General features: G+C 42.6%; 1 protein-coding gene across 12 annotated transcripts in view; it reads left to right on the top strand.

The window, feature by feature from the left end:
• Positions 1-13919, top strand: part of NAP1L4 (nucleosome assembly protein 1 like 4) — a 73735-nt gene that overhangs the window by 14444 nt on the left and 45372 nt on the right. For all 12 annotated transcript variants that reach the window (XM_049714043.1, XM_004278060.4, XM_033402522.2 and 9 more), the window contains 2 exons: positions 5568-5598; positions 6044-6102. In XM_049714043.1, the coding sequence (XP_049570000.1) occupies positions 5585-5598; positions 6044-6102 (73 nt within the window). In that variant the 5' untranslated portion in view covers positions 5568-5584. Of the gene's footprint in view, positions 1-5567; positions 5599-6043; positions 6103-13919 lie in introns of those variants that run through there.

Below are 13919 nucleotides of genomic sequence, written 5' to 3'. Positions count from 1 at the left end.
CTCACCCTTCGAAATAGTCATGGATGGCCAAAGCATTTAGCCTCTGCTTTGTTTGACCCCACAATAAAAGGTTACATACTTCACATTTTGCAGGGGTCTAAGATCCATTGAGAATAATCGTGCTGTAGTAGAGCAGTCTTTCTGCAGTGTGCTCCCTGGAGATGAAGATGTCAGTTTACAGCCTGGAGACTTCAACTACTGGAAGAGACCTATGCATAAAGACTCCCTCCTCCCTCACTGGAAGGACTTCTACCAGGTGTTACTGACTAATCCCTGTGCCACGAAGCTCCCAGAGTTAGACTTCTGGATTCATGTGTCCCATCTTAGAAAGGACCCCAAACCTGAGTGGACCTGCAGCCCAACTCAAGACTGAAAGCTAAGAATTTCTAAGGACTGAAGCAGACAGCTTTCCAGAGATCAGAGAAATCCGGCCCAGGCCTGTGAAACCTGTTTCAGCCAATTCTGTATCACTCAGCCAAGTCATGCTGCTATAGTTGTAATTGTCCTTTCTTTGGCCTCCTTGCCGCCCTCTAGTTTGGCTGTAATGCACCCCTTTGCTCCCACCTTACAAGAACTCTCATTCCACCAACCTTACTGATTGCTGGTGATGATGAACCTGAACTGGAGGCCTGGCCATTATCCTTAGAAGGGTGGTGAAACCTGTCTGGCAGAGATACAAGGTTTTCCTTTGGCATCTTTGTGGCTATACTTAAATTGGCACCTGACATTACAGCATTCCATTGGGTGCCCCACCCCTAAAGGAATCCCTCTCACTTAAGCCTGGACTCTTACCGAAAAGCTTTCCAGTGTTCCAGAAGCATTAATGGGACTGGTGAATCTCTAGGCTACCTCCTGCACCCTTGTAACACTTGTATGTGATTCAGATGGCCATGGGTTCATTCCCCACTGGAATATAGGAGACTGACGTCTCCTCCAGCATGTATCTCTTCGGTGGGGTGATGAAAATTTTAACGATACAGGGAGTAGAAAGCTGATGTGCTTTCTTCAGTGGCGCCTCATGGGGAGCTGAACAGAGATCTGTTGAGTGGTAGGAACTAATTCACCCTAGCTTGTCCCTGGCAGATCCCCAGCCTCCATCAGAACCTCACCCACAGTAACCAAACGCACCTGTTACTCCAAATATATTGAAATTTAAGATATTCCTCTAACTATCCTCACGGTGCTAAACAGAACCACTTATCATGCGTTGTTTATAAATGACTGATTTTGATCATGAGATCTCTTTTATTCCAGGAAAAGAAAAAACCCTGTCTTTAGAAAACTCTGGTTATTTCCTTCTGTGTGGAAGGAATGCATACCCCACACTTGCCCTAAATGGGAAGTGCGCTTGGAGCCCTGTCCTCACTCCTGATGCTGGAGTTGGGAAAACCCTGCCTTCCATCGCCCTTGGGCCCAATCTGGGTTCCTTCTCCTGCCGTCTTGAGAGGCAGGAGAAGGAACCCATCCATCGTAGCTGGGATGGATACAATTTTGGGTGGATGCCTACAGATACGCTCCTGGTAGATAGAAAGGGATTTGCCCTTTGGACTTTTTCCCTTGAGTTGGAGTAGCAGAACTTGAAAAGGCAGTTAAGAATCTCATCAGATTCATGGCTGCTACCTTAATGCTTATGTCAGAGCTTTTGAATATCAACAAACCCAAGTAGACAGCCTAGCAGAAGTTGTCTTACAAAACTGCAGAGCCCTAAACCTCCACACTGCATAGCATGGGGGAACCTGTGCCCTGCTTGAGGAAGAATGCTGGGGGGGTTTTTGTTTTTTAAAATTTTATTTATTTACTTATTTATTTTTGGATGTGTTGGGTCTTCATTGCTGCACGCGGGCTTTCTCTAGTTGCGGTGAGCAGGGGCTACTATTCGTTGCGGTGCACAGGGTTCTCATAGCGGTGGCTTCTCATTGCGGAGCACGGGCTCTAGGTGTGTGGGCTTCAGGAGTTGTGGCACACGGGCTCCGTAGTTGTGGCTTGCGGGCTCTAGAGCACAGGCTCAGTAGTTGTGGCTCTAGAGCGCAGGCTCAGAAGTCTTGGGACTTCCCTGGTTCTTAACCAGGGAAGTCCCAAGAATGCTGTTTTTATGTTAACAAATCGGGAAAAGTAACACAAGACTGAAAGTAGTGAAAGAGGGCTTCCCTGGTGGCTCGGTGGTTAAGAATCTGCCTGCCAATGCAGGGGACACGGTTTCGAGCCCTGGTCCGGGAAGATCCCACATGCCACGGAGCAACTAAGCCCACGTGCCACAACTACTGAAGCCCGTGCGCCTGGAGCCCGTGCTCTGCAACAAGAGAAGCCACCGCAATGAGAAGCCCATGCACTGCAACGAAGAGTAGACCCTGCTTGCCACAGCTAGAGAAAGCCCGCGTGCAGCAACGAAGACCCAACGCAGCCAAAAATAAATTAATTAAAAAATAATAATAAAAATAATGGAAGATAATATCAAACTATTAACTGAAATAGGCCATACCCCCGGGACCTGGGCCATTTTTGACCTATTAAATATAGGCAGCTGGGGAAGCAGGTTGAGAAGTTTATTCTAGTCAGTAGCTATAATTGGACTTCTGGCCATGGGAATAATCCACATGGTTAAATTTCTCCTGTTTTGTATCAGCAGGCAGATGTCTTTCTCCCAGGTGTATGTACAAAATAAAGTTGTTTTTCCTGTATGTAACTACAAAATAAAGGCTTATCCTGAAGCTCAGCTGACCATGGAAACTGAACTGACCACGTCAGAGGAACATAACTGAGGTTCCCCATTTCTCAGTTGTTTTGTTCAAATGAGGCCAAGTATCTGCTTGCTGTTTTCCTCTTCCGTGGGATGAGACATCTGAGGATGGTCCTCCTCAGCTCCGAGAGACCCATAATCCACGTGCAGCTAACGGTGCCTCTGACTAAGTGAGATACCCACACAGTAAGACTGATGAGCAGTGCTTTTTGTGAAAGAGTGTAATCGAAAGGGGGTGTGAAAGGGTTTTAATCTAAAATGGAACGGGAGGATGTGAAATGGAGACTCTCTTGCGCATGCACCCTCAGAAAACAAAGATGGTGGGACTGATTTCCCATAAATGCTTGACTTATGAGAGATCGAAATTTATCCTCCAACCAGTGAGCATCTGCCAGGAATTTCTCCGCATCTTGGAACCACTTGCTGCATGGTCCCTAATTGGATTTTCGCCTTTTGCACTCTTTGCCCAAAGAAGCACCCCACCCCAAGCCTTCAGTGAACTCACCTGTAGCTCGCTTCAGTATGTGTGTCCTGAATTGCAGTTTCTCTGCTGTTCCCAAATAAACTCTATTTCTGGTAACTGGAGTTTGCCTTAGTTTACCTCCTTTCTTTTAGGTTGAAAGAGACCCCAATCCACACCTTACTAGCCAGGTAACCTTGGGTTAGTCACCTCACCCTTCCCATCCTCAGTGTCCTGTGCACTGGGGATGCACCCTCCCTGCCGGAGTTGCTGTGGGTATAAATTGTGGGAAATTGCCTGTCACATGGGGACCTTGCTAGTACAGAAGGTGTTGGAATTAGGTGTGTAGCTTGACTGGGTGGGGAAAACGGGACTTTGTCCGTTAAGCTGGCAGTGACAGCTGCTGCAAGAGAGAGCAGTTGGTGTGTGTGGTCTACACAGAAGGTGCTGGTGGACATAATTGTTAGACAATGGAGACTTTAATTACATAGCCAAATTGTAGTTGGTTTCAGTGTGTAACCAGTTTGGCAGTAGGTGTCAGTATCCATTCCTATTCTCTGACCCAGAAATCCTACAGTCACAATCCTACTATTGCCATATAAAGAATTACTTGGGATGGGAAGCCATGTAAACTAAGATGTGTTCATGTAGATGTTATCCGAAGTATATCAGGGGGGAAATCTTCAGTATTTAACAACTGGTAAAAGGTAAGTGTATTAGCTCTTAAAATGTTGTCATCAGATGTTATTTTGAAGACCTGCCTGTCTCATGTTTTGCATTTGTAATATATGAAAAAGCAGGAATATAAGCTTGGGAATCGGGCTTCCCTGGTGGTGCAGTGGTTAAGAATCCCCCTGCCAATGCAAGGGAGATGGGTTCAAGCCCTGGTCCAGGAAGAGCCCACGTGCCGCGGAGCAACTAAGCCTGTGCGCCACAACCACTGAGCCTGCGCTCTAGAGCCCGCGAGCCACAACTACTGAGCCCGCGTGCCACAAGTACTGACGCCCGCGTGCCTAGAGCCTGTGCTCCGCAAGAAGAGACGCAACCGCAATGAGAAGGCCGCGCACCGCAACCAAGAGTAGTCCCCGCTCACTGCAACTAGAGAAAACCAGTGCGCAGCAACGAAGAACCAACGCGGCCAAAAATAAATACATGTATTTATTTAAAAAAAAGAAAAAGAAAAAGCTTGGGAATAGCCCGGATGCGGCTGTATGTATGCAGCAGATTGCGGAGGAGCTAAGCTGGGAGGTGTAGGAATTCGGGTTTCTGTGTGGAGTGACTTTGGACTCAGCAGAAGGTGATGGGGACCGTTGGAGGGTTTTTCCTCTCCTGATTTTCATTTGTTTCCTTAAATCATTTAGCTTTTTGAAAAAGATAATGTAACATTTATGTAGTGTTTTGAATTTTCAAAGTAATTACAATGTTTTATTTTGAAACAGAATTACCTAAGAAAGATGCACTTAAAACAATCGTAGTTCATACATTCCATTTGGAGCTGTATTTCCTAACTGAAGCGTTATTGTTCTCTTTGACCCTGAAGCACTGATTAAGGGGTTTGGGCTTTGCTCAGATACCTAAGAATGAGTCATCGACCAGTTGTCAGCTTGAAACCACCCCTCAGAGGGGCATCTGAAGTGGATTTACGACATCTAGGACTAAGGAAATGTGATCACCAAGCCTGACTGTTTTTAGCTCTGCATTTAGATAGGGCTTTGAAATTGTACTAATATCAAGTTCTGTTTAAGTCATAAATGTCTTAGAACCCACCTTTAATATTTATAGGTAGAAAGTCTCCTAATCTGGAGATAATCTTTTTTTATATGTCTCTTGTAAAAGTGGGATCATAATTGAGTGTATTACATGATGTTTTTACACAAGTACTGCATCTTCAGTGTAGAAGTAGTAGAACATACAGAATAAACAAAATTTTAAAATCATTCTGAGTTAGGGTTTGAAAGGCAATGTGAGCACCAGTAAGTTCTTTGAATTGCTCTAAAGTAATTGGTCTAGCATAAATAAATGTTCCTGTTTCTGAAACTTATTATAGACATAAGGCAAGTTAAAATTGATGAATTGTCTTTATTCTGAAGTCTGGTCATTTTAGTGCCAACAAGAGAAATTTTTTATGAGTAAATGTGCTTGCACTGAAAGACGTATAAGTTTTTAATTTGATGAGTTTTCACAAGTGTGTGTATGCAAGTAACCAGTACCCCATTCAAGGTCTTGACATTTCCATCACCCCAGAGCAGTCCCTCTTGCCCCTCCTTACGAGGTCCTCATCCCCCACTGAAAATCACTGTGAAAAGAGTACATTTGAAAATTTTTTTGTCTGTGAATTTTTAGTAATGTTAATTCTTTTTTAATTTGTAGGAGATAAAAACATTCAGATGGCAGATAACAGGTAAGCCAAAATGGACTTTGTTTATTGGAGTTTAAATTTTAGTTGGTGAGCAAGAGGCAAGCCTTATTTCTGTAAACATCATTAGGTGCTCCAGGTGATGGCTCTTTTTTTCCCTCTGTGTTTTTGAGCCCATAAAGAACTTGCTTTAGATGTGAAAAGTGTGTCATATATTGATACTAAAAACCTTTATGTTTTTAGAGACTTTGTGTGGCTGTCCCACAGAGCCACTGTGGGCACTGTCCTAACAGCTTGGCAAGGTGGTTTTTTTAAATAACGGTGAGGAAAGTATTTCATAGGTAACACGTGTGTGTCTGTAGTTGTCTTCTGCTCAAATCTGAAGTTACTGTGGAGACACCTCTTAATGTGTTAAATAAGAAAAACACCATTGTGGTATTTATCTGTGAAACTTTTTTTAGAGTAATACTTTTTAAATATATTGTTTTAGTTTTTCAGATGGGGTTCCTTCAGATTCCTTGGAAGCTGCTAAAAATGCAAGTAATACAGGTCAGTTCACTGCACATGGGAAAGTGAACCGTTGGAGAGTTTGCGTGCAGAGCAGGGAGGCTCCTACTCAAACCTCGGAAATCAAGTGAATAGCACAGTGCACCTCTACCTGCCGTCTCTCGCTGTTAGCGCTGATTACCAGGCGCTCAGGCTTTTTTCACCTGTGCCTTTACTTCTCTTCCCGTGATTATTCTGAAGCACGTCCCAGATATCATATTATTTTGATATGATCATAAATTCATAGATATATTACTTTTCCTCCATTTTCTTTTTTTTTTTTTTAATACATTTATTTATTTATTTTTGGCTGCGTCGGGTCTTCGTTGCTGTGCACGGGCTTTCTCTAGTTGCAGCAAGCAGGGGCTGCTCTTCGTTGCAGTGCGCAGGCTTCTCATTGCGGTGGCTTCTCGTTGCGGAGCACGGGCTCTAGAGCGCATGCTCAGTAGCTGTGGTGCGCGGGCTTAGTTGTTACATGGCATATAGGATCTTCCTGGACCAGGGCTCGAACCCGTGTCCCCTGCATTGGCAGGCGGATTCTCAACCGTTGCGCCTCCAGGGAAGGCCCTTTCCTCCATTTTCAAGTATTTATCTATGCTTGTTTTTCCCTCTGAACTGTTTGAAAGCAAGTTGTGGATATTCTGGCTTTTTCTTCCTAAAACAATTTAGTATAAATTTCCTAAAAACTAGGATAAAGTCTCATAACCACAGTGCCATTACCACAACCAAGAAATTTAATGTCGGTCCAATACTATTAGCTAATGTACAGTCATGTTCATATTCTCCTGGTTTTCTCAGCATTTCTTTTACCTCCATACCCCACACTCAAATCCAGAGCTGGCCGAGGCTCATGTATCACGTTTAGTTCTGTCCCCTTTATTCTAGAGTTATCTCCCCACCTTTTTTACCCTTCCTCGCAGGGACACATCAGCAGGCTGTGTGCTCCAGCTGTCTTGTAGAATGCTCTGGATGGGTCTCGTGGTTTTCTCCTCACTAGATTCAGGGTAGATGTCTTGGCAAGACGAGCACATAGGCGACCTGATGGAGTGGAATGCAGTTAGGCCTGTGACGGGGCTCCCGAGAGTGCTGACGTGGTGAAGGCAGTGTCTGCCGGTCTCTGCCCTTAGGGTCCTTGGAGTAAAGAAGCTGTTGGGCACCCTGCGGGAATCCTGTTCTCCGTAAGACTCTTACGTAGGGATTCGGGCACCACTGATGATCCTTGCTGAATGCGTGATGACGTTGGTGGTCACCAAAGGGTGTTTTTCTAATCCTATCAGTCTAACATATTAACATCTATTAAAGAAATACTTCCCGACTCCCCCGCTACCCCATTTTAATGTTACTACAGACTCATGGATTAGCTTTTTATTCAGTGTTTAATCATTTGCCATCATTATTCTTTTTTTAATAAATTAATTATTTTATACAGCAGGTTCTTATTAGTCATCCATTTTATAAACATCAGTGTATACATGTCAATCCCAATCGCCCAATTCATCACACCACCAGCCCCACTCCCCGCCGCTTCCCCCCTTGGTGTCCATACGTTTGTTCTCTACATCTGTGTCTCAATTTCTGCCCTGCAAACCAGTTAATCTGTACCATTTTTCCACGTTCCACATATATTTGTTAATATACAGTATTTGTTTTTCTCTTTCTGACTTCACTCTGTATGACAGTCTCTAGATCCATCCACATCTCTACAAATGACCCAATTTCGTTCCTTTTTATGGCTGAGTAATGCTCCATTGTATATATGTACCACATCTTCTTTATCCATTCATCTGTCGATGGACACTTAGGTTGCTTCCATGTCCTGGCTACTGTAAATAGTGCTGCAGCAAACACTGGGGTGCATGTGTCTTTTTGAATTATGGTTTTCTCTGGGTATATGCCCAGTACTGGGATTGCTGGGTCATATGGTAATTCTATTTTTAGTTTTTTAAGGAACCTCCATACTGTTCTCCATAGTGGCTGTATCGATATACATCCCCACCAACAGTGGAAGAGGGTTCCCTTTTCTCTACACCCTGTCCAGCATTTGTTTGTAGATTTTCTGATGATGCCCATTCTAACTGGTGTGAGGTGATACCTCATTGTAGTTTTGATTTGCATTTCTCTAATAATTAGTGATGTTGAGCAGCTTTTCATGTGCTTCTTGGCCATCTGTATGTCTTCTTTGGAGAAATGTCTATTTAGGTCTTCTGCCCATTTTTGGATTGGGTTCTTTGTTTTTTTAATATTGAGCTGCATGACCTGTTTATATATTTTGGAGATTAATCCTTTGTCCATTGATTCGTTTGCGAATATTTTCTCCCATTCTGAGGGTTGTCTTTTCGTCTTGTGTATGGTTTCCTTTGCTGAGCAAAAGCTTTTAAGTTTCATTAGGTCCCATTTGTTAATAGTGGATCGAAAAAGATCTTGCTGTGATTTATGTCAGAGTGTTCTTCCTATGTTTCTAAGAGTTTTATAGTGTCTGGTCTTACATTTAGGTCTCTAACCCATTTTGAGTTTATTTGTGTGTATGGTGTTAGGGGGTATTCTAATTTCATTCTTTTACATGTAGCTGTCCAGTTTTCCCAGCACCACTTATTGAGGAGACTGTCTTTTCTCCATTGTATATTCTTGCCTCCTTTGTCATAGATTAGTTGACCATAGGTGCATGGGTTTACCTCTGGGCTTTCTATCTTGTTCCGTTGATCTATGTTTCTGTTTTTGTGCCAGTACCATATTGTCTTGATTACTGTAGCTTTGTAGTATAGTCTAAAATCAAGGAGTTTGATTCCTCCAGCTCCTTTTTTTCCCCTGAAAACTGCTTTGGCTCTTTGGGGTCTTTTGTGTCTCCATACAAATTTTAAGATTTTTTGTTTTAGTTCTGTAAAAAATGCCATTGGTAATTTGATAGGGATTACACTGAATCTGTAGATTGCTTTGGGAAGTATATTTTCACAGTATTGATTCTTCCAATCCAAGAACATGGTATATCTCTCCATCTGTTGGTATCACCTTTAATTTCTTTCATCAGAGTCTTATAGTTTTGTGCATACAGGTCTTTTGTCCCCCTGGGTAGGTTTATTCCTAGGTATTTTCTTCTTTTTGTTGCAGTGGTAAATGGGAGTGTTTCCTTAATTTCTCTTTCAGATTTTTCATCACTAGTGTATAGGAATGCAAGAGATTTCTGTGCGTTAATTTTGTATCCTGCAACTTTACCAAATTCATTGATTAGCTCTAATAGTTTTCTGGTGGCATCTTTAGGATTCTCTATGTGTAGTATCATGTCACCTGCAAACAGTGACAGTTTGACTTCTTCTTTTCCAATTTGTATTCCTTTTATTTCTTTTTCTTCTCTGATTGCCGTGGCTAGGACTTCCAAAACTATGTTGAATAATAGTGGTGAGAGTGGACATCCTTGTCTTGTTCCTGATCTTAGAGGAAATGCTTTCAGTTTTTCACCATTGAGAATGATGTTTGCTGTGGATTTGTCATATATGGCCTTTATTATGTTGAGGTAAGTTCCCTCTATGCCCACTTTCTGGAGAGTTTTTATCATAAATGGTGTTGAATTTTGTCAAAAGCTTTTTCTGCATCTATTGAGATGATCATAATGGTTTTTATTCTTCAGTTTGTTAATGTGGTGTATCACATTGATTGATTTGCATATATTGAAGAATCCTCGCTTCCCTGGCATAAATCCCACTTGATCATGGTGTATGATCCTTTTAATGTGTTGTTGGATTCTGTTTGCTAGTATATTGTTGAGGATTTTTCCATCTATATTCATCAGTGATATTGGTCTGTAATTTTCTTTTTTTGTAGTATCTTTGTCTGTTTTTGGTATCAGGGTGACGGTGATGGCCTCATAGATTGAGTTTGGGCGTGTTCCTTCCTCTGCAGTTTTTTGGAAGAGTTTGAGAAGGATGGGTGTTAGCTCTTCTCTAAATGTTTGATAGAATTCACCCGTGAAGCCATCTGGTCCTGAACTTTTGTTTGTTGGAAGATTTTTAATCACAGTTTCAATTTCATTACTTGTGATTGGTCTGTTCATATTTTCTATTTCTTCCTGGTTCAGTCTTGGAAGGTTATACCTCTCTAAGGATTTGTCCATTTCTTCCAGGTTGTCCATTTTATTGGCATAGGGTTGCTTGTAGTAGTCTCTTAGGATGCTTTGTATTTCTGTGGTGTCTGTTGTAACTTCTCCTTTTTCATTTCTAATTTTATTGATTTGAGTACTCTCCCTCTTTTTCTTGATGAGTCTGGCTAATGGTTTACCAATTTTTTTTATCTTCTCAAAGAACCAGCTTTTAGTTTTATTGATCTTTGCTATTGTTTTCTTTATTTCTATTTCATTTATTTCTGCTCTGATCTTTATGATTTCTTTCCTTCTGCTAACTTTGGGTTTTGTTTGTTCTTCTTTCTCTGGTTCCTTTAGGTGTGAGGTTAGATTGTTTATTTGAGATGTTTCTTGTTTCTTGAGGTAGGCTTGTATAGCTATAAACTTCCCTCTTAGAACTGCTTTTGCTGCATCCCATAGGTTTTGGATTGTCATGTTTTCATTGCCATTTGTCTCTTGGTATTTTTTAATTTCCTCTTTGATTTCTTCAATGATCTCTTGGTTATTTAGTAACGTATTGTTTAGCCTCCATGTGTTTGTGTTTTTTACGTTTTTTCCCCTGGAATTGATTTCTAATCTCATAGTGTTGTGGTCAGAAAAGATGCTTGATATGATTTCTATTTTCTTAAATTTACTGAGGTTTGATTTGTGACCTAAGATGTGATCTGTCCTGGAGAATATTCCATGAGCACTTGAGAAGAAAGTGTAATCTGCTGGTTTTGGATGGAATGTCCTATAAATATCAATTAAATCTATCTGGTCGGGCTTCCCTGGTGGCGCAGTGGTTGAGAGTCCGCCTGCCGATGCAGGGGACACGGGTTTGTGCCCCGGTCCGGGAAGATCCCACATGCCGCAGAGCAGCTGGGCCTGTGAGCCATGGCCGCTGAGCCTGCGCGTCCGGAGCCTGTGCTCCGCAACGGAAGAGGCCACAACAGTGAGAGGCCTGTGTACCGCAAAAAAAAAATAAATCTATCTGGTCTATTGTGTTGTTTAAAGCTTGTGTTTACTTACTAATTTTCTGTTTGGATGATCTGTCCATTGGTGTAAGTGAGGTGTTAAATTCCCCCACTATTGTGTTACTGTCGACTTCCTCTTTTATAGCTGTTAGCAGTTGCCTTATGTATTGAGGTGCTCCTATGTTGGGTGCATATATATTTATAATTGTTATATCTTCTTCTTGGATTAATCCCTTGATCATTATGTAGTGTCCTTCCTTGTCTCTTGTAACATTCTTTATTTTAAAGTCTGTTTTATCTGATATGAGTATTGCTACTCCAGCTTTCTTTTGATTTCTGTTTGCATGGAATATCTTTTTCCATTCCCTCGCTTTCAGTCTGTATGTGTCCCTGGGTCTGAAGTGGGTCTCTTGTAGACAGCATATATATGGGTCTTGTTTTTGTATCTATTCAGCGAGCCTGGGTCTTTTGGTTGGAGCACTTAATCCATTCACGTTTAAGTTAATTATCGATATGTATGTTCTTATTACCATTTTCTTAATTGTCTTGGGTTTGTTTTTGTAGGTCCTCTTCTTCTCTTGTGTTTCCCACTTAGAGAAGTTCCTTTAGCAATTGTTGTAGAGCTGGTTTGGTGGTACTGAATTCTCTTAGCTTTTGCTTGTCTGTAAAACCTTTGATTTCTCTATCAAATCTGAGTGAGATCCTTGTGGGGTAGAGTAATCTTGGTTGTAGGTTCTTCCCTTTCATCACTTTAAATATATCATGCCACTCCCTTCTGGCTTGTAGAGTTTCTGCTGAGAAATCAGCTATTAACCTTATGGGAGTTTCCTTGTATGTTTGTCGTTTTTCCCTTGCTGCTTTCATTCAATTTTTTTTGTCTTTAATTTTTACCAATTTGATTACCGTGTGTCTCGGCATATTTCTCCTTGGGTTTATCCTGTATGGGACCCTCTGTGCTTCCTGGACTTCGGTGGCTGTTTCCTTTCCCATGTTCGGGAAGTTTTCGACTATAATCTCTTCAAATACTTTCTCGGGTGCTTTCTGTCTCTCTTCTCCTTCTGGGACCCCTATAATGCGAATGCTGTTGCGTTTAATGTTGCCCCAGAGGTCCCTTAGGCTGTCTTCATTTCTTTTCATTCTTTTTTCTTTATTCTGTTCCGCAGCAGTGAATTCCACCATTCTGTCTTCCAGGTCACTTATCTGTTCTTCTGCCTCAGTTATTCTGCTGTTGATTCCTTCTAGTGTATTTTTCATTTCAGTTATGGTGTTGTTCATCTCTGTTCTTTAATCGTTCTAGATCTTTGTTAAACATTTCTTGCATCTCCTCGATCTTTGCCTCCATTCTTTTTCTGAGGTCCTGGATCATCTTCACTATCATTATTCTGAATTCTTTTTCTGGAAGGTTGCCTATCTCCACTTCATTTAGTTGTTTTTCTGGGGTTTTATCTTGTTCCTTCATCTGGTACATAGCCCTCTGCCTTTTCATCTTGTCTGTCTTTCTGTGAATGTGGTTTTTGTTCCACAGGCTGCAGGATTGTAGTTCTTCTTGCTTCTGCTGTCTGCCCTCTGGTGGATGAGGCTATCTAAGAGGCTTGTGCCAGTTTCCTGATGGGAGGGACTGGTGGTGGGTAGAGCTGGGTGTTGCTCTGGTAGGCAGAGCTCAGTAAAACAATCCGCTTGTTTGCTGATGGGTCGGGCTGGGTTCCCTCCTGTTGGTTGTTTGGCCTCAGGCGACCCAACACTGGAGCCTACCCAGGCTCTTTGGTGGGGCTAATGGTGGACTCTGGGAGGGCTCACCCCAAGGAGTACTTCCCAGAACTTGTACTGCCAGTGTCCTTGTCCCCCTGGTGAGCCACAGCCATCCCCCACCTCTGCAGGAGACCCTCCAACACTAGCAGGTAGGTCTGGTTCAGTCTCCCCTGGGGTCACTGCTCCTTCCCCTGGGTCCCGATGCGCACACTACTTTGTGTGTGCCCTCCAAGAGTGGAGTCTCTGTTTCCCCCAGTCCTGTCAGAGTCCTGTAATCAAATCCCGCTAGCCTTCAAAGTCTGATTCTCTAGGAACTCCTCCTTCCCTTGCCGGATCCCCAGGTTGGGAAGCCTGACGTGGGGCTCAGAACCTTCCCTCCAGTGGGTGGACTTCTGTGGTATAAGTGTTCTCCAGTTTGTGAGTCACCCACCCAGCAGTTACGGGATTTGATTTTACTGTGATTGCACCCCTCCTACCATCTCATAGTGGCTTCTCCTTTGTCTTTGGATGTGGGGTGTCTTTTTGGTGAGTTCCAGTGTCTTCCTGTCGATCATTGTTCAGCAGTTAGTTGTGATTCTGGTGTCCTCGCAGGAGGGAGTGAGCGCACGTACTTCTCCTCCACCATCTTCCCTCACTGTCCATCGTTATTCTTTTTTGTGTGCAGATTGTCCCATTTGCCAGTGGGGTCCCTGTAAGCTGGCTTCTGTGTCCTTTTGCTGCGTCCCCGTCCATTTTGAGTTCTCTGTAGCTTTGTGGCATAGGCGATGGTCCATTTTCCCTTGAACTTTCCTTTCCCCAGACCTGGAATCTACATTTATGCAAGGAGGCCTGTATCTTTTAGTTGGGACAGAGATTTAAAAACCAAAATATAAATCCCATCTGCCATTATTTCTAGACCTTTCAGTGGCCAGAACTAGCGATGTGTGTTTGTGTATATGTTTAGTATTTACATACAGTTTTGTATATACACAGTTACAATATGTTTTATACACATACACGGTGCT

This window comes from Orcinus orca, chromosome 8 (assembly GCF_937001465.1).
Source record: "Orcinus orca chromosome 8, mOrcOrc1.1, whole genome shotgun sequence".
NCBI classification, from domain to species: domain Eukaryota; kingdom Metazoa; phylum Chordata; class Mammalia; order Artiodactyla; family Delphinidae; genus Orcinus; species Orcinus orca.
Note: the sequence above shows the minus strand (reverse complement) of the source record. Positions and strands in the feature narration are given on the sequence as shown.